The following is a 20,574-nucleotide window of genomic DNA, read 5'->3' on the forward strand; positions in this document are numbered from 1 at the left end:
ATAAACTGCTTGTTACGAGTGATGTACTGAGAGAGTTTTTCCTTGATATCGTTGGCAGTGCGAACTGCGAAGGGTATGTATATATCTAAATCCTATAATTATACACACTCTTAGAAATAAATGGAAAAGAAAAACGTAACACATAAACACTTTTCATCTAACTATTCTAACTACTACAAAAACCAATTGGGGGAATAGTGCCAGGCAGCTGCCTGGCACTCCTCCATTGGACCAACCCATTTTTAATTTAGTTTTATTCTCGCCTTAAAATTACCGTTTCGTCCTTCGTTTAAAATTACCGTTATGCCCCTAGCTCAAAATATATTTATAATCTTGCCCCTAACTCAAAATTACGCTTTTGCCCTCGGGCCAAAACCTAACTTTTGCTTTTGTTCCCAGTTTAAAGTTACGGTTTCGCCATCTATTTAAAAGACCAACCCATTTTTAATTTAGTTTTATTCTCGCCTTAAAATTACGGTTTCGTCCTTCGTTTAAAATTACCGTTATGCCCCTAGCTCAAAATAAATTTATAATCTTGCCCCTAACTCAAAATTACGCTTTTGCCCTCGGGCCAAAACCTAACTTTTGCTTTTGTTCCCAGTTTAAAGTTACGGTTTCGCCATCTGTTTAAAACTACGCCTTCCCCCAGCTAAAAATAAAATGTTGTTTTTCCTCTAGCTCAAAATTACGATTCTGCCCTTAACTCAAAATTACGCTTTTGCCCACCGTTCAAAATGAAAATATGTTTCCCCCCTAGCTAAAAATTATGATTTTGCTATCAGTTTAAAATTATGATTTCGCCTCCGGTTCAAAATATATTTATGATTTTGCCCTATGTACAGCGATACAGAGAGAGGCCCAAAATTACAGTCATATCATCGTTTTTTTTCCCATAGCAAAATTATAGTAGTCTTTTAGTAATTGATTGAGAATTATTCGGCCATTGCCCCGCCCAATCGCCCCGCAACGCGGGCGGGGCATCTACTAGTTATATATATTGACTAACAACAATGAATAATAACTTTATTTTTATAATTATATAGCTTTTTATTATTCTTTTATTTAATATATTATAATAGTTTATTATTATATTTACTTTTAATAACATATTTTTAATTTTTTTCTTTTTTATAAAATATATTAATTTATCGATTAATTTGATATTTCTTCAATAATTTACGTTTATAAGACATTCCGTTATAACTTTTGTTAAAAACGAAGTTGTACTCAAAGTAAAGTATTTATTTGGTATCATAAAACAGTACGATAATAAACTAAGCCATTCTAATGGTTTGGCTTTCTACACAATATGCTTTATATTCAAATGGCGTTGGTTTTACATTATTATTTGCTCGGTTTCGCCGCAACGCGCGACGTCAATAAAAACTAGTTATAATTAACTAGGAACAAGCATAATAGACTTATTATTTACGAACATTTGAAATAGAGAAAAATGCCCGGATAGCCCTGTTGTTTCTCCATTTTTCATCTTTAGTTCTTAGCTTTCTAAAATTACAGCTATAGTCCACAACTTTTACAATTTCGTTCCTGTATGGTCTCTGGCACGAATGCGGGTTAATTACTTTTGCTTTCCAAAAAGGTTGGTTCCTGCCATAAGACCACCCGTAGTGGGGCATTATAGGGCATTATTTTTGAAAAAAAAACGCCCCCTCTCCCATTACATAGGGCATTATAGGGCATTATTTTTTTAAAAAAATGGTTTGGCGTGTTTATAAAAATGCTTAAAATGGATTGTGGAAGGTTTGACTGGCCAATGAGAAAATAGTTTGCTTTTTTTTTTTTGTTTAATGATTGAAAGAGGCATTATCAGGCATTATTCCCACTACGCCACTTTTGCAATAACGCCCCATGCTGACTGGACTGTCACGTGTCGAATAATGCCCCATGATGGGGGCATTATTTTGTTTAACCACTACACATGGTCTAATGATAACCAACCTAGGGGCTGTTTGGTAGCCTCTTAATGACCATTCAGATGCTACCTCTTAATGGTTTAAAACCTCTGAATAAATAAGAGGTAACCTCAAGTCTGAATGGTTAAGAGGTAACCTCTGAATGATAAATCATCACATGTCACATTCTTCTACCTTCTCATTGGTAAAATTCTTAATAGTTCCATTAAGAGGAACCTCTTAATGACCATTCAGAGGCTACCAAACAGTCCCTAGTAAATTTTGAAAAAGATCAATAATAAATTATTAAAATACAAAAATTAACTCTTGATTTGTTGAATAAAAGAAAAAGGACACAAATTCAGAGAGCATGGACAATTAAAAGTGGCAAAAGTAGCACATACCGTTGATTACGTTGCTGCCCACACCCTAACCAATCAAAAATCCATAAGCATCAATTATACTTTGATACGTTAGGTTATCTGTGTAATATATAATTTTCCATTTGAACTTTCGTTTTTCTTCTTTGGGATCAATAAACCTATGTTTCGTTTATGTAACGAGAGTAACGAAATATACCTTTCTGTAAATAAGTTCTAAGGAATGTTTGAATGTTTGTTTAGTTCGTTCAACTTTCATACTAGTTTTTATCATTAATTTTATCCAAATAAAATGATTCATAATATAGCAATTTTATTTTTATGAATTTAACGTAGATAACTTGTTTTTGGTAAACACTAGTAATAAGGCATGCACGCGTTGCAATGCGGGTACATCGCAATCATTGAACTGATTAGTCTTGAATTTGAATTTTACAATTAAATGTTAAAGTGATTTGGATAATCTGAATATTGGTTCTACTTCTACGCATTCCGTGATTTAAGTTAAATACATATATAAATATATATAATAAACCATAATTCAATCAACGAGCACAAAGCGAAAGTCTTAATCTAATAGGTGATGATCTATTGGCCTATTGAAGAAACACCAGATCTAAACGACCGAAATTGATCAGATCTGGGGGTATGATTTCTACATAAAAGGGTTAATCCTCTCGTCGATTGCTGATGGGAACTACTTAGCCGGAAATCACTGCAAAACAGAAACGCCGTTAGCCTCGCCACGGGGAGAATGGGGGTTCTATCCGTGACCACCCTCCGGCGTGAGAATAAGTACAATGATCTCAAGAAGAAGAAGAAGTAGTAAGAGTGAAAGTAAGTGAAAGTAGAATGGAGAGATTGTACCTGAATTCTCATATTTATAACCAAAGTTTGGCGCCAAAAATATCACGGAAGAAATAACGGAATCTCCTTTTCCATTAACAGTTATCTCCTCATCCATGCACACGGATCGTGATCTTGATCAACGGTTGGGGAGATGCCACATGGAAAGCGGTTTGATCTAGATTTGCATGTAAATTGTTGCTATCATCGTGACTTCAATGAAAGCCCCAGATTTTGCCACGTCACATTCGGTTATAACCGAATGAGGTTGTGCACGATGGTCATTTAATGCCTTCAAGAAGATCTACATCTGTAAATCATTAATCCCTTGCCACATGTTCATTCTGTTATAACATAAAATATTCCTTTTGTTCATGCCCTCATTTCCTACGCGCGGATGTGTTCAAGACTTGTCTTTTGTTGTTTAAATCTTCAAGCTTAACTGTACCCTTGCGCAGGCCCGCACAAGGGTGTTAATTGAACATTTGTCTACCTTTTCTCCGGCGCATGATTACTGAGGACCGATCTTTCCCAAATTTTTACTAAGACACGTTACGCGGCCGCGCAAGGTCTGTTCGAGATGAATTTGGAGTGTAATTATGGTATGGTCCTCTGCGCTTGCGCAGAGTTTTTGGGACCATACACCTTCACCTAGTGATACTAGATGTTTATTTCCACCAAAGTGGTGTGAATTTAAGTACCATAACGGCATAATGTGAGCGATATGTAGATTTTAAGGAGGCGTGTTTACCCTAGAAAAACTAATAATAATAAATAGTTATTTATGTGAAAAGTTATACCTTGCTATAGTTATATTAAAATTTTAAAATACAAAATAATAAAATAATATTAAGAATTCAAGAGTATGTTATAATTTGTATAATAAGCATGACGTATCCTAATGATTATAAGAATAATAAAATCTTAATACAATTAAAAAACAAGCATAAATTTTTGTAGTATGTGTTTATAAAATAAAGATGTTCTACACGTCACATATTACAAATTAGTTTTGTAATATTTTATTAAAAAAATTCAGAAACTTATATAATAAAGAGATGCACGTTGGTTGTTCATGATTTGAGCCTGGGAAGTCCTTCTGCCACACTCATGTGTTTTCCTTTTGGTACATCCACGGTCCACCCTCAAAAAGGTTATTACTGATTTGTCTACTAAATGTTCCAAAATTATAATTAGTTATATAAATATAGGGTAGAGTTCATGCGAGAACCACTTTTATTGCAAGAACCGCGAGAACCGCGATAACTAATGTAAACACAACAAAATAAACCCACTACACCAACACCCAATACCTAAAAAAACCTAACCACCACCCCACAAAAACCTAAACAACCCCCCCCCCCCCCCCCCAAAAAAAAAAAAACCTAACCTCTCACCCAAACTAAATGCTAAAAACTAAACCATAAAACTAACCCTCCCCCCCTCCCTCCAAAAAAAAAAAAACCTAACCCCACCCCACAAAAACCAACCCTCCAAGCAAAATGTTAAAAACTAAACCATAAACCTAAACACCCAAAAAAACCTAAAAAAATCTAAAAAAACACACAATTTTTTTAATATTTTTTTTAAAAAAATCGCTACTTTTCGTCATAAAAAAATGATGAAGAAAAGTAGCGATTTTTTTATAAAAAATATTAAAAAAATTGTGTGTTTTTAGATTTTTTAGGTATTTTTGGTTTTGTTCACTGTGTGTCTTTTAGATTTTTTATGTATTTTTGATTGTATTCACATTGGTTCTCGCGATTCTCGCAATAAAGGGTGGTTCCTAACGGATCATTCTCCTATATATATATACACACACATCTAACTAATTTATAATTATCACAATGGACTTATATTAATCGCATGTTACTATATTAGAGGCATTTACGTTACACATGTTGAATAAATGTTTTTTAAAAATATTATATTAAATAATATGTTATATAGTTCTTAAAATCTATAGGTTATTATAAGCTGACACGTGACATCGAATATTTCATATGAGAAAGAGACTGTAAAACCAAATTTTAGATGTCTTACATAGCTGACATGTGACTTCAATTATATAAAGATCTTATCTATGATAATAAAATGAATATATGTTGAACTTACCCATTTTAAAAATGTAATTATAACTACCAAATAATTATTTGTATATAAATGTTATAAATTGAATAATTATTTATACATAAATGTTGTAAATTGAATAATAATAGGATATAATTAAATTATTTGAAAATTTAGTTATAATGATAATAAGTATTTGTACATAAATGTTGTAAATGAACGCATACCATATAATTTTGAATACGTATAGTAAATTAAAAAAGTTATATCTTTAAAAAAACCTGTATAATTATATTGTACGAGTTGACTATAATATAATCTGTTAACACATACTATTTAAAAAAATAGACTTTGATATACTATTTATTTGTTATAACATTTTACCTGGTATTTTTTTATTTATTATTATATATCCTAACAAATGCAAAGGACATGTAGAGTAAATTACAATTAATTAAACATAAGGTACAATGTGAAATATATTACTTACAAGTGTCAAAGGAAAATGTTTTAAAAATGTCTTTTTATTATGGCTTTTATTGTACTATTTCAATGGAAAAGGTTTTAGAATTTTTTTTATTGTGACTTTTATTTTACTTTTTAAAAATAAATCTTTTTTTGTAATAATTTTTATACTAAAATTACTTTAAAAAATTAATTTTTTTGCTTATAACTATTAAGATACAATGTTTTATAAAATTCTAAACATGTCATTATGATATACTTAAAACCGAGTTGTAAATAATAATTTACAAGTTCTCAAAACACATGCGTACATGTCATCAACGTTATGTTGTGATTTAGTTCTTTTAAAGTGTGAATTTACAAGTTCTCAAAACACATGCGTACATGATTCACTTCTCACATTTAACACATTACGATTCATTTGTATTTGATCCAAACCATACAAAGAGAACAATATTAACCCCGAATTATAATTTGTTGATTCATTTGTATTTGATCCAAACCGTACAACAAGAACAATATTCACCCCGAATTATAATTTGTTTTAGATTTATAATTGTGCCACTCACCTTCTATTATAATTATGATAAAAGTTGTATTCAACTATCAAAATTAATTAAAAATGACTAAAATAGCAATATATATATATATATATATATAGCATATTGTTATAGTGACTTTAATGTTTTATGCAATATCGTATTATAGCATATTGTATCATATCATAGCATATTATCGTATCTTATCTTGTGTAATGTAATATAATGTTATATTATATTGTATTGTATTGTATTGTATTGTATTGTATTGTATTGTATTGTATCACATTATATTAAAGTTAAACACATGTACATAATATGATACTAAGATATTGTTTTAGTTTCATGTTTCTACATTTTTCTAATAAGACATAGTTATAATACAATATAATGGTGACTAAACGCAAGATCGTCTTGACTCGGGAATGCTAGTGGAGTCTTGAACTCTAATTCTCAGAGCTTGATCGTGTATGTTGAAACTCGAAGTAAATACTAGGTAAGTGATTGGTTGTCTTTATTTTGAATAAGATGTCTCTTAAGGTGAGGGCTTAAAGAGTCTAGTTCTTTTTGGCACATGTGTTGTCGATGATATGGCTTGTAGTCAGGGGCGGACACAAGTATAGTCTAAGGTGGGCGGGCGCACCCCGGGGGAAAAAAAATTTAGTGCTAAGTTCCGTCGAAAATCTCGTCCGCACCCCTTGGAATTTTTCGTCCGCACCCCTTGGAATTTTTCGACCGCACCCTTGAAATTTTTCGTCCACACCCCTTGGAATTTTTCTACCGCAACCTTGAAATTTTTCGTCCGCACCCCTTAGGTAAAAAGTGTTATCAATTTATATTTTAAAATTTTTTTAGTAAACTCTTATTTAAAAAAAATACTACCTAAATTATATAACTTTTAATACCTAACTAACTAAACCCAAATACCCATACCTTTACCCCCTTATAATTTTCCTAACTAGCTAGCCCACTAAGTCTTAGCCCATTAACCAAACCCAACAATATTTCAAACTATAATAAAATAATTAAAACTCAAAACCTTTAGAAATTCTCTCCCGCTCTCTCTCTCTCTCTCTCTCTCTCTCTCTCTCTCTCTTGCGTCCCTGCACTGCCAACGAACAACATCACCAGCGACAACAGTCTAGCAGCCGGTGACCACCGTAATCAACCACCATACCACTGTCGTTTGACGCTAAATCTAACCGGAATCCGAACACGGGTAAGTTTCTTTGTTATTTTGATGATTTTGGTTGATATTATAGGAGAAAAATGGTAATAAAGTTGTTAAATAGGTTTGAAATTCTGTGTGTTTTGACGTTGTTTATGGTTGTTTAGATGATTTTTAGGGTGATTATGTTGTTTATATATTTTTAGTGTGATTACAACTTACGTTATGATTTCTAGAGCTTGAATAGTTGAAAATGAAAATTAAAATTGAAACATTATATTATGGAGCAATGAACTTATGTTATATAGAGAAAGAATTGCTTAAGAAATTAGCTTTAGATGATGTTTCAGATATATTTCAAAAAATGAAAACCCGTAGGGCGTCGACGTTTTAATTATGTTTGTAACAAGGTTTGACATGTTTTTCATGATTATATAAATTTAGTTTGATGTTCGTTTGTTTTACATGACCCGACCCGATCCGATACGAACCGATTTTTTTACTTATATACCTAGGGGCCTAAAATTTTTAAAAATGTTCCGCACCCCTATAGAAAAATTTCTGGGTCCGCCCCTGCTTGTAGTTGACTAAAGTCGACGTTTCAGAAAGGACATCACCGTGTTGTCCATTGGGTTTGGGGATTACTACATAGGCCAACCATTTGTCCATTGGTCTTGGTGACCTTTGAGATTTTCTCATAAGGGTGTAAGGGTTGCTTTACTTAGAGCATGGGTTATGGTGGGGCGGGAATTTGGGGCATGGGTTGACACAAAGAGTTTGAGCATCCCCGTTAGTGAGTGACGTGTCCGTGGGGTATGGCGGAACGTGGCTAGCCCGCCGTGGCTTGGCTACGTGTATTAAAATAAAAATAAAAAAATCTTAAATTAAAAAAAAGCCTATGCCCTAGCCAACAAGCCAATAATAGCCGGCCACATAGGATCGCCAGCATGCCCCACGCCCAGCCTTAAACTCCCGCCCAAGGGGCCACGCCCAAACCCAAGCCCACCCGGGGTGGTGACTTGGGCGTTTCTCTCCAACCCACGCCCCAACCCCCGCCACATACCCCATAGTCTTAAGGGGAGTAGTCCCCTCTCCATCCCATCCAATCATATTCGTTAATATCAACTATCATCTCCACTCTTCATTTTGCACTCAAACATAATAAGTGCTTTACCCAAACAATTTTTTTCTTAAAAAAGATAAAAGTTTGATTGGTTGAAAGAGAGTGGGGTCCACCATTAATCTACTCTCTTTTCTCTCACTCCACTCGGTGACTGCCCGACGTTTGAAGTTTGCTGCATGTTTAAAGGGGATGGCGGCGGTGTGCCTCAGCGGTGAAAGGGTCACCGCACACCATCCCCGCTAGTGCGTAGTGCCCCTTACACCTTAAGATCTTCTAGACTAACAAGACACTTTAACGCCTAGCATGTTCTTGTAGGAGTTTGGTTCTGGTTCGTCCAAGTGTTTTTAGGTCCAACATCTCATATCCTTCGACTTGTCAGTTTCTCCTTAAAAACCTAGGTAGTGGTTATCATGATAAAGTCCGGTACTACCTTTTCCCATCTTAAATAATGTGAATGCTTCTAATTGAATGGTTATAGTGTTCATCAATAAGGTTTTCCCATCTTTTGTTGGTTCAGACTTTCGATGCTCTGTCGTCGTTCATCCAAGAATTATTGCTACTATAGTCGGGTCAGTATCCGGACCATTCAGTATTCGCTAGTTTATAGTAGAGAACATTTAGCCAGATATAAAAAATAACTTACGTAAAAATTATTAAATATGTTTCATTTATTACATAAACAAATTACTCTCCAATGTAAATGTAAATATAGTAATATACTAATAAAAATTGATTATTCTTGTGTTTGTTTTCCCCTTAAAAATAACGTAGAAGAGAGTGAGAGCATACATATATATATTTAACCCAACCGATGTTGTAGTTGTTACGTTACAGAGCTTCTCTGTCTCTGTCCATGGCGGTGGCCTACCATCACTTGCATCGAACCTCCCCACTCTCTCGTCCTTTTCCTCATCTCTCTCTCTCTCTCTCTCTCTCTCTCTCTGACTGAACTTGTTTCTTTTTTACTCCAACACACACACCCACACACACACCCCCTATATCTATCTATATCTATCTCTACCACCCCATCAGGATATTATTATATTCACATTCTCTCTCTCTCTCATGTTTTTTCACTACCTTTTTCCCGCTCCCTATCACCTTAAAAAAACTATCTTTCTTTCTCCGATGAAATCTTCTCTCATCACCTTTCATTGTTTGAACAAGTTATAACATTATGACGACTCTTGTTCTTTCATCTGCAGCTCTTGTTTCGTGTTGTAAGTTGTTTTGTTGACCCTTTTCGATTTACTCCAGATTGGGGGAAACTGGTGCTTGTAATTCTTGTTGATTATTGGGAAAGTTTGGTTTTTTTTGGTATTGGTAAATTGTTGCAGTGAAGGTGTTTGTGAAAATGCCGATGTGAGATGTTCCTGGTTTTGGTACAAATCTCACATGGGTGTTTTTAATTTAATCTTTTTATATTAGTTTTTGAATGAAAATCTATGTTACCCACTGACCCATCTGAGTTTCTTACAGATCATATTTGACCACCACAAGATTCTCAATTTCTGATTACCAAATTCAACAATATGGAAGTTCCAAGATGCAAATCAAAAGCTGCAGGAAAACCTATTCTTAATCGAAGACTTACTAGAACTGAAAGAAAACTCGCCCTGCTTGAAGATGTATGTCATTACTCATTACACACACTCTCTCTCTACACACACACACACTAATTTGAATCATTTTTGAGATGAATTAACAGGTGGATAAGTTGAAGAAGAAGCTGAGACAAGAAGAGAATGTACACAGAGCACTTGAAAGAGCTTTCAGTAGACGTTTAGGAACTTTACCTCATCTTCCTCCTTATCTGCCTCCACAGGTGTCCTCTTCATTCAAATCTTGTTAAACTTCATCACTAATCAAATTATGTATATTGAATTATGTGAAAATTTGGCAGACTTTGGAGCTGTTAGCTGAAGTAGCTGTTCTGGAAGAAGAAGTTGTACGGTTAGAGGAAGAAGTTGTTAGCTTTAGGCATGGTTTGTATCAAGAAGCTGTTGGTTTATCATCCCGAATCAATATTAATTCGGATAATAACTCATTAGAACCATTAGAACAGTCTGCGAAAACCGGTGATGGATCAGTTGAAATGGCTTCAGAATCATCGAAATTATCACAACAGAAAGTACCGCTGAATTCGCTCTCAAGAAGTGCGTCGAGTAGATTATCCTATTCTAATCGAATCGGGACTGATGTTTTGAATAGGGTGGTTGAGATAAAGCCTGCGGATTTGAAGAAATCGGATTCGGTCATTAGTGATGATGGTGTTTTAGGTAAAGAAAACCGGTCATCTGCTAATTCTAATAGCAAAGTTAAGAGTTCACCTGAAAGGGTACCCGAGGAAATGCAAAGTTTAGTGAGAAAACCTCAAATCAAATTTGAAACTGCTGGAAAATGCAGTCCTCCTAAACCACAGGTACTGTATAATATCCCTTTTGACTTTAAAAGGTCAAAGTTATGCAATCTAAGTCATGGTTTTGTTTGAGTCAATTAAAGAAAATTGTGGTTGATGATTACAAGTTTTCTATATAATTTGCTTAATGTGGTGGGAATTATAATGTTAACTGAATTGGGCCACAAAGAGGAGAGATTAATGAAAAAAATTCTGAATTCCAAGCTCAAATCATAACTAAATTAGAGCTTTCTTTTGTTACAAAGTTGTAGTCATCAATCTTTATTAGAACCTTAAAGAAGTCGTATTGATTTTGAGGAACAGATGGTTAGGGGTGTTCAACGAATCGGATAACGAATTTTTGAATTAGTCGAATCAAATTTTTCAACTTTAAATATTTTTTTTACCTGAATTCGTATTAGAAACTCAAATTCGAATTGAATTTAAATAAATTCGATTAAGTTCAAATTCACCCTAAATAATAAATCGTTTAACCTTTATTTTTGAAAACTACTACAAACTAATTATAAAGGCTTTTAGAGTTAGACACAAATTTAGAAGGTTTTCTCCATATGTGTGTATATATAATATACATGTATGTATAAATATAAAAAGATATATATGTATAATTCTAATTCGAATTTCGAATCAAATCGAATTGAAAATCATGAATTCGTATTCGATTACTTGAATCAAATTCGAATCGAACTTGAATATTTTAAAATCGAATTCGAAGCTTGATAATCGAATTCGAATTAATTTGAATTTCTATTTTTTTCGAATATGAATCGAATACTGAAGACCCCTACAAATAGTTTTGTTTGACCTCAAAAGTCAACTTTTGGAAGCTAAATGATCTGACTTGCAATTGCATAACTACAGAACAGGTTAGCGGACCAAGAAAAGGCTCAAGAAAGCTGTTCGAGTTCATCTTCTGGAGACAGAATTGTGGAAGCTGAAAGTGAATGCAACAAGATATCTGAAAACGTGTTAAAATGCTTGATTGGAATATTTTTAAGATTAAGCAAACTGAAGGCAAAAACCATGGATGCAGAGGCGTTCTCCAATTTAATGTCGGTGGATCTAACCGGTGGTGATCAAGGGCCTGCTTTCAGGGATCCTTATGGTGTCTGTTTGAAATCAAAGAGGAGAGATATTGGCCCTTATAAGGATCTTTTTGCAATTGAAGCTGGTTCAATTGATTTTAAAAAGAAAATGAATGCATCCCTCTTGATCCGCAGACTCAAGTAAGTTTGATCACATGATTTATTGATGCAAATCTCTGTATTATCAAAAGATACAAACTAGGGGTGCAAATGAGCCGAGCCCGAGCTCAAGCTCGATTAACTTATGAGAGCTCAAGCTTGGCTCGGTAGTTTCTCAAGCTCGAGCTCGGCTTGTTTATAATCTATTAATAAAATATTAAATAGAAATAATATAAATAACAGACTCGTATAGGCTCACGAGATCGATAAACAAAGCTCGGGCTCGTTCTCGTTTAGTAAACTAGCTTATTTTTAGGTTTAGGGTCGGCTTGTAAACAAGTTTAAATAAGCTCGGCTTAGCTCGTTTACTAGACAACCTTAAATAATGGGTAAATGTTATTAAATATTAATAAAAACTAATATTACACTAAGGCTCGATGAGCCTGGTGAGCTTAACATGCCAGGCTCGAGCTTGAGCTCGATAAATGAAGGAGCTTTATTTTAGGCTCAAGCTCGGGCTCGGTCTCCGGCTCAATAAGGCTCGGCCCGTTTCGAGCATTTTCTCGAGCTGATGTCGAGTAGCTCGTGAGCTGCTCGGCTCCGTTTGCACCCCTAATACAAACTGTTTCTTGAATTATGTGCTACTCTAATGTTTAGGCTCCTCCTTGAGAAGCTTGCCTCTGTCAACTTAGAGGGTTTGACACATCAGCAAAAACTCGCGTTTTGGATAAACACTTACAATATTTGTATGATGAATGTAAGTATATTTTCTTCTGATTCCATTTATATGTATTGTTTACATATATATCGTTACTCGTTAGTGTCAACGGCATATATTTTTCAACGTGTTACAAGGGTTAGGTGATATGACAGGCATATTTAGAGCATGGAATACCCGAGAGTCCTGAAATGATGCCAACACTAATGCAAAAGGTGACCACTTCAACTAATTTATACTTTCAATAGGGTTATTATAGTAATTGAACTAAGATGATTGGACTTTTATCAGGCAACAATAAATGCAGGCGGGTATTTGCTAAACGCGATATCCATCGAGCATTTCATCCTGAGGCTTCCTAATCGCTTAAAACTTGTAAGTCGTATTTCATCGATAAGTAATAATTTATTTATTTATCATTTTTTTGCTCTTTGACCATATAAACAACATTCTTTTCCAGTCATGTCCACAATCTCCTGAGCAAAATGAAACTGAAATTCGTGGCAAATTTGGGTTGGAGTGGTCTGAACCGTTCGTCACATTTGCTTTATGCAACGGCAGCTGGTCTTCTCCTGCGGTATTATTATATTTATAAAATCCTTTTGACCGTTTTGTTTGACCAAGTTAAGTTTTCTGACTACAAATTTCCCATGTACAGGTGAGAGTGTACACGTCAGCGCAAGTGGAGAGCGAGTTAGCAATAGCAAAGAGAGATTACCTTCAAGCAGCGTGCGGGATAACAAAAACCAACAAACTATTAATACCAAACGTGTTAGATCGGTATTTGCTAGATTTTGGAAAGGATCTGGAAGCTTTAACGGATTGGGTTTGCCTTCAACTACCCGGTGAATTAAGGAAACACGCGGTTACATGCCTTGAGAAACGAAAAAGAGAGCCAATTTCTAAACAAGTTCAAATCATGTCTTATGATTACAGGTTCAGATACCTCATACAAAGATAAAAGAGTTTGCTTTTACAATGAAGATGTGTTTGAAGAACGATTTCGATCCATGAACTTCTAGGTATATCCAATTCAAATTAAGGAATTTGGTGTTTTATTTATTTTTGGGATCTTTTTGCTTCAAAGAGTTTGGTTTAGTGTGTAGAGTGGCAGGCAGGATTTGTATAGAGTACATATACAGAAAGAAAGGTGAGTTTTTTGTTCTCCTAAATTGGGATCATTAAAATTTGGTTTGTTTTGAGGGTGGTATAAAATTTAATTTACTTTCTTTGGAGGCTTGTTATCCGTTACTTAGATTTTTAAAGCTGTTTATGTATGGGTTGATGGACCATAGAGGTCCTTCGGTTTAACTCTGTTAATTTGGTCAGCTAGTTTCAGGGGCATTTTGATCATTTAGATTTTAACAAGCTAAATTAAAATCCAACCCCATCCCCTCACCCCCTTGCATTCAGTTTCATTCGATTTTCCTCCGACGAAGGATATCGTGGCTCGAGTTTTAGTCAGAGGGTTCTGAAACGGTTCCAATAGAACTCAAGGGGTGAAACCACAGGTATGAGGCAACCTAAGGTGGAGATACGCGCTGGTCGCTCAATTCGCAACAAGGGAGTCATTTTTCAGATTTTTCTTGAACAAATTATATAGATGGTCCCTTATGAATGAAAATAGAAACGTCTATAAATGAAAAAAGTGACGGCGAAGAGAAGTAATCGCTAGCTCTATTATATTGGATGTAATGTAGAGACAAAGTATGAAAGCGTATTACATTTTTCAACAGTCACTTATAGTAAATGAAACTATTTACTTATAGTCAATTGGTGACAAGAATTATTGCTTCACCTATTGTCAACAACCTTCCAATCACGGGTCTCCGGTCTGATCATTTCACTTGGGTAGAATTCGAAGTTTGTTTGAGGCCCACGGTGCTTTATTATACGCTTGTTTTCTTCATATTTATACATTAGACTTCGGTCACCCGCATACACTTTTGGAGAATGATGGTAACAATGAACACCAAAGTTACAATGTAAGCATTTCCAGATCAAATGGGATTGCAATTTGTTTCCACACTCTTTGCATAAACCATCGTTTTCAGTCCCTGGAGCAAGTGACAGAGGATGTCGGTGAAACCACAGAACATCTGTAACGTCCCGAAACTTGATGTTAATGTACTTATAAACACCTTCCGAATCAGAGAGAGAATTAGCACCTTGTTCTGACTGAAGCATTAACGGAGCACATGCGGAGTGAATGGATTGTGCGCACTCTGCACAATGGTAAAACCACTTTCCAGGATCAAGCTCCTCCTCACAAACTTCACAGAAGTATCGACTTTTGTGATCCTCAACTGGGGAGTAGCTCAACTGTAGGGGGTGCTTGTCATACTTATGCCTAATTGTTTTAGGTAAATACAAAGCACATCGGCAGTGCAAATAAAAATCACAGGCATTACATCTATAATAACTCTCACTTTTAGCAATACTCACACGGCATGCACGGCATTCCATCTTCGATACACTGCTACGACTTGATGATGCACCATCTATTCTTGTAAGTAAGTGATTCGCGTGTGCTTCATGTGTAATTTCTTTAGGCATAAACGCACAATTAACATCAATGACGTAATCGCAATCTTTGCAAGCGTATATCAATCCATTGCAAGGCAATCCACAAATATCACATTTGATTCCAACAGTGATATTATTAAAGTCAAAAAGCTCAAGCTTATGTTTTGGGTGACCCACAGGGTTTTGTAGTTGTATAGGTAACTGGGTGCACCAGTTGTGGACAACGAAGTCGCAACTATCATCGTCCTCAGCAGGGCATTTGTAAAATGGCATTTTTGTAATTGGTCTGGAACATACATTGCATAATAGTTTAATCCTCTTCATTGGGTCGTGAAGAGGGGTGCTTGTGTCATTATTTATTACGACTAATGGATACCGATGCCTCGAATGTAAGTCATTTTTATCTCTTTCTTGCACCCAAGGCTCGCCTTCAAATATTTGACGTGATAGGATGTGTGATTCATCATCGACAGGTAGGTGAACAAGGTTGGGATGATCAATATCTTTGAAATTTTTTTCTGTTTTTCCTAAGCCTGGTCCATATAAATTGAACAAAGTGTCACCACACTAGGAGAAATCTTTACGGATTATTCAAAATAAAGAAAATTTGTACTATGTGCATAAGTGCATCTCTAATAATAAACCCCCAAAACACCAAAACCGCGTCTAGTCATCTGCCACATAATAATAAAAAAAAAAGCCACCCAATAAGAAAATTCAAAAACCTTGTCAAATCATCACCACTTTTTTAATTGTTAACCATTCATTCTTTGTTCGTAATTTATTATCATATATTTCTCTTTACCAATGTTTACAATCTACACACATTTAAGTGTGTGGCTTTGTGGTATATTTACAAAACGGCATTGGTAAAATATTAAATTTACTATGTATTTAGATATTAAAAAGTATAAAATATCACAGTAAATTAAATATCAAATGGAAATCGAAAAAGAAAAAGGAGAAACAATTAACAATTTGTGATGATGTTGCAGACTTGCAGGTTTGGAGGCATGCCTATTTGTGGAAAAGTTTCAAAAAAGAACCCACATATCTTAATCGTAAAAATTTCCATATATATATAAAATCATTTGTCAAGTGTCAGGCATAAAGGGACATGTTTCAAGATTTACCGGGCAAGAAGTCGGACAAGAAAGGCTCTATCCTTTGCGTTGCACAATCTGGGTGAACATAATACATGCATTTACTGCACTTGTAAATCAAATGTTCATCTTCTACATTCACACCGCAAATCCTGCATTCGCAATCATATGGTTGATCTAGAAGTGAATATGAAAGGGTGAGCAGGTGGCGATGGTTAAACTGTTGAGTTTGAAGTGATAACTTAAAAGGAAGGGAAAGGCAGTCGAAATTGATTGAGAACTTAAAACAAGTGGTGCAGTGATAGAAATGCCCTTCATGTTTTTTCCCACATGCAAAGCACTTGTTTAAACCGGGTTCAACACTAACAGAGATCATTGGGTGTGGGTGGACAGGGTGATGAATCGTATTTTGCTCCACAAATGTGGCACAAAGTAGATCGATTCCATAATTGCATGTTGAACAATGATAACAAATGCCATCTCGATGATATTTGAGACAAGCGCAACATTTCTTATCGTTAGTTGTTCTTTTAAGGATAAGAGTATGAGAAGGGTGACCTTGGAATTTTAAGGTTGGTGGTATTTCTTCACAAAATTTATGGAGTGAATAAGTGCAGGACGACATGCTACACTTGTAGTAATAACGGTGGTACCAGTCAATTCGTCTGTCACACCTGTTACATATGCACTTAAAGTTTTGCATCATGATCAAATCGTTGGCATCATACTCGTCATCATATTCTATGTAGTCTCGATGTATCAGTTGCAAATCTACTAGCGTGAGTGGATGCTCATGTTGAAGTTCTTCTAGGTTTAGCTCCTTAACATCCATTTCACCCTTTTCACTTTATTATACTGTGTTGATTGCTTCTAGATGTAAGCTACAATGTAAATACAATATATAATGAATATCTAGAACTCATAAACGATGTAACTAGGCGATATCAAGCTTCATATACCAATTTCGGTTAGGGGCATGACTCTAGGCGACTTTATTATTTACATAAATATAATAACCCTATTTTGTAAGACAAAATATATAAATTATAATAATGATAATTATACTTGTATGGTAAAGTAACTAAATAACACTCAAAAGATATATATACAAATACGTTTTTCCTGTGAGAAGCGAAGGAAAAAACAAGCAATGACTTTTTGATTATTATGCTACAACAAGTTTGAACTAGCGGAATAGTTATTATTTTACAGTTTTAAAGTAGATTACTAATTATTACGCTACCTCAATTTATTGTAGTGTTAATATTATTACTTTACAACAAAATGAACCTCGCTTAGTAACAGTGGCGGACCCAGGAATTTTTCTACGGGGGTGCGGAACAGTTTTAAAAAATTTAGGCCCCTAGGTATATAAGTAAAAAAATCGGTTCGTATCGGGTCGGGTCGGGTCATGTAAAACAAACGAACATCAAACTAAATTTATATAATCATCAAAAACATGTCAAACCTTGTTACAAACATAATTAAAACGTCGACGCGCTACGGGTTTTCATTTTTTGAAATCTATCCAAAACATTATCTAAAACTAATTTCTTAAGCAATTCTTTCTCTATATAACATAAGTTCATCGCTCCATAACATAATGTTTCAATTTTAATTTTAATTTTCAACTATTCAAGCCCTAGAAATCATAACGTAAGTTGTAATCACCCTAAAAATATATAAACAACATAATCACCCTAAAAATCATCTAAAAGTTTTGAGCTTTAATTATTTTATTATAGTTTGAAATATTGTTGGGTTTGGTTAATGGACTAAGACTTAGTGAGCTAGCTAGTTAGGAATTATAAGTGGGTAAAGGTATGGGTATTTGGGTTTAGTTAGTTAGGTATTAAAAGTTATATAATTTAGATAGTATATTTTTTGTAAATAAGAGTTTTCTAAAAAAAATTAAAATATAAATTGATAACACTTTTTACCTAAGAGGTACGGACGAAAAATTTCAAGGGTGCGGTCAAGAAATTCCAAGAGGTGCGGACGAAAAATTCCAAGGGGTGCAGACGGGATTTTCGACGGAATTTAGCACTAAATTTTTTTTCCTCGGGGGTGCGCCCGCCCACCTTGGGCTATGCTTGGGTCCGCCCCTGCTTAGTAATTACGCTACTTGAATATGTTGTGTGAATATTGTTATTACTTTACAACAAAATTGAACTAGCGTAATTATTATTACTCTATGGTTTTAAAGTAGAGTAACAATTACGATAGTTCAATTTGTCGTAGGGTAAATATTATTACTCTTGTGATCTTGTCTAGTTGTTGTACAATAATAAAAATTACTCTAGTTGATTTTTTTTAGTTTAGTTATATTATTTACAAAAATGTCATGATGTGTTTTTTCCTTCGCTTGTTACACTTACAAAGAAACATATTTGTACCTTATATATATTTGTGTGAGTAAATTACACTTTGTGTCGTTTATGTATTACACATATTATAAAACGTGGCCATTAAAAAACAATTACAAATTATATATCTGTATGTATTGGGAGATGATCATGAGAACACTACTTAAATGTGAGAAAACTAAAAACTAGCAAAAAAAAATGTAGATTTACAACCAAAAATGTTAGATAAAAGAAAAAAAAATTGGTGGGTCTTTTAAGATTTTTTTGTTAGTTTTTTAATTTTCTCATTTAAAATAGTTTTCACATGATCCAAATATTTATATATATATATATATATATATATATATATATATATATATATATATATATATATATATATATATATATATATATATATATATATATATATATATATATATATATATATATATAGAATTGCGCTAAAATGAGAACCACCCCGAGTTGTAAGAACCGCGAGAACCACACCATCCGGGTCGCCGTTTACCACGATTTTTTTTTACAACTAGATGTGTGTATTATAAACACATCCGTAAAAAAAAATTCTAAACGCCGTGCCCGAGGGGGTAGTTTTTTACACCACAAGTTTGGTGTAAAAAAAAAGAAAAAAGAAAAAAGAAAAAAAAAATAAAAACACCAAACTTGTGGTGTAAAAAACTACCCCCTCAGGCGCGGCGTTTAAATTTTTTTTTTACGGATGTGTTTATAATACACACATCTAGTTGTAAAAAAAAATCGTGGTAAACGGCGACCCGGATGGTGTGGTTTTCGCGGTTTTTACAACTCGGGGTGGTTCTCATTCTAGCGGTCCCCATATATATATATACATATATATATATATATAGAGAGAGAGAGAGAGAGATAGAGAGAGGAGTAGAGAGATATTCAATGCATAAGAAAATTTAAGTAGAGGATGAGAAGAACCATATATAGACTTATTCCTATTGTATTAAATATGATATATATCATAATTTTTAATGTAATTGCTTATGTGGTTCTTGATTAAAATTGGTATTACATTGTACACACACATATATATCTATATATATATAGAGAGAAATAGTTATATGTGTAAATAAAACAATTATAATAAATTAATAAATAATACATTGTGATACTCAAGCTGGTTGCTTTAACTCAAGCTATTTTAACAAGTTAAACTTGAGATTAGCTAAATTTAAGTTAGTTGGAACATAGAAGATGAAAAATAAATAAGTGTGTACCTTGGTGACTGGTGTGATTTTGCAGATTTACATATGACTGACTTGCATTGGATGTGATTATTACTTTGTATACACAATCGTATATATAGTGGGTGAGGGAAGGCCAACTTTATTTCGAATATATAACGTTTAGGAAGTAAAGCAAAGAATGAACATTATTCTTTGATTTATGCTCTGGTAAAGAATTATACTTTCTTTTATGCCTCTACTAAAGAACTATAATTTTGTTTTCTATACTTCGATAAAGTAGATTGCTTTATTTGTATTTGGATAAGATTAATGTTGTTACTTTCTATTAGATATAATAAGTTTTTCATATGCGGTGCTCTGGTAGATTCACAACCTGAAAAGAGAAAAATGATTCAATCAATGCAATCTACTATCCAAATTTAAGCATTCGGGTGAATGGAGTGGGCGGTAAAGTAGGGCGGTAAACTTTTTTACCGAGCGGTAACACCGCCACCAACCCCCTTTATCGCTCGGTTTGTTCATGCGTCGGTGAACCTATACTGA

At 34.1% G+C, this 20,574-nt stretch overlaps 2 protein-coding genes across 6 annotated transcripts; one reads left to right on the forward strand and one right to left on the reverse strand.

Moving 5' to 3' along the window:
* Positions 1–9,374: 9,374 nt before the first annotated feature.
* Positions 9,375–14,591, forward strand: LOC110908193. 3 transcript variants are annotated; one of them, XR_004867551.1, is made up of 12 exons: positions 9,375–9,724; positions 9,984–10,132; positions 10,213–10,329; positions 10,408–10,926; positions 11,785–12,149; positions 12,765–12,864; positions 12,981–13,040; positions 13,117–13,200; positions 13,286–13,402; positions 13,484–13,847; positions 13,925–13,975; positions 14,239–14,391. XR_004867551.1 is itself a non-coding variant. In XM_022153093.2 (10 exons), exons 2-10 carry the CDS (start codon positions 10,037–10,039, stop codon positions 13,784–13,786), a joined length of 1,761 nt encoding a protein of 586 aa, XP_022008785.1. In that variant the 5' UTR covers positions 9,375–9,724; positions 9,984–10,036; the 3' UTR covers positions 13,787–14,591. The 3 variants fall into 3 exon arrangements, 1 of the variants encoding a protein (XP_022008785.1); XR_002574263.2 differs by lacking the exon at positions 14,239–14,391 and having other exon boundaries at positions 13,925–14,054; XM_022153093.2 differs by having other exon boundaries at positions 13,484–14,591.
* Positions 14,482–20,166, reverse strand: LOC110908192. Of its 3 annotated transcripts, none has more exons than XM_035977702.1 (4): positions 20,062–20,166; positions 16,485–17,335; positions 14,994–15,884; positions 14,482–14,882 (listed from the first exon to the last, which is right to left on the reverse strand). In XM_035977702.1, exons 2-4 carry the CDS (start codon positions 17,284–17,286, stop codon positions 14,620–14,622), a joined length of 1,956 nt encoding a protein of 651 aa, XP_035833595.1. In that variant the 5' UTR covers positions 17,287–17,335; positions 20,062–20,166; the 3' UTR covers positions 14,482–14,619. The 3 variants fall into 3 exon arrangements, with proteins under 3 accessions (XP_035833595.1, XP_022008784.1, XP_022008783.1); XM_022153092.2 differs by having other exon boundaries at positions 14,482–14,924; XM_022153091.2 differs by having other exon boundaries at positions 14,482–15,884.
* Positions 20,167–20,574: the final 408 nt, after the last annotated feature.

This window comes from Helianthus annuus, chromosome 9 (assembly GCF_002127325.2).
Source record: "Helianthus annuus cultivar XRQ/B chromosome 9, HanXRQr2.0-SUNRISE, whole genome shotgun sequence".
NCBI classification, from domain to species: domain Eukaryota; kingdom Viridiplantae; phylum Streptophyta; class Magnoliopsida; order Asterales; family Asteraceae; genus Helianthus; species Helianthus annuus.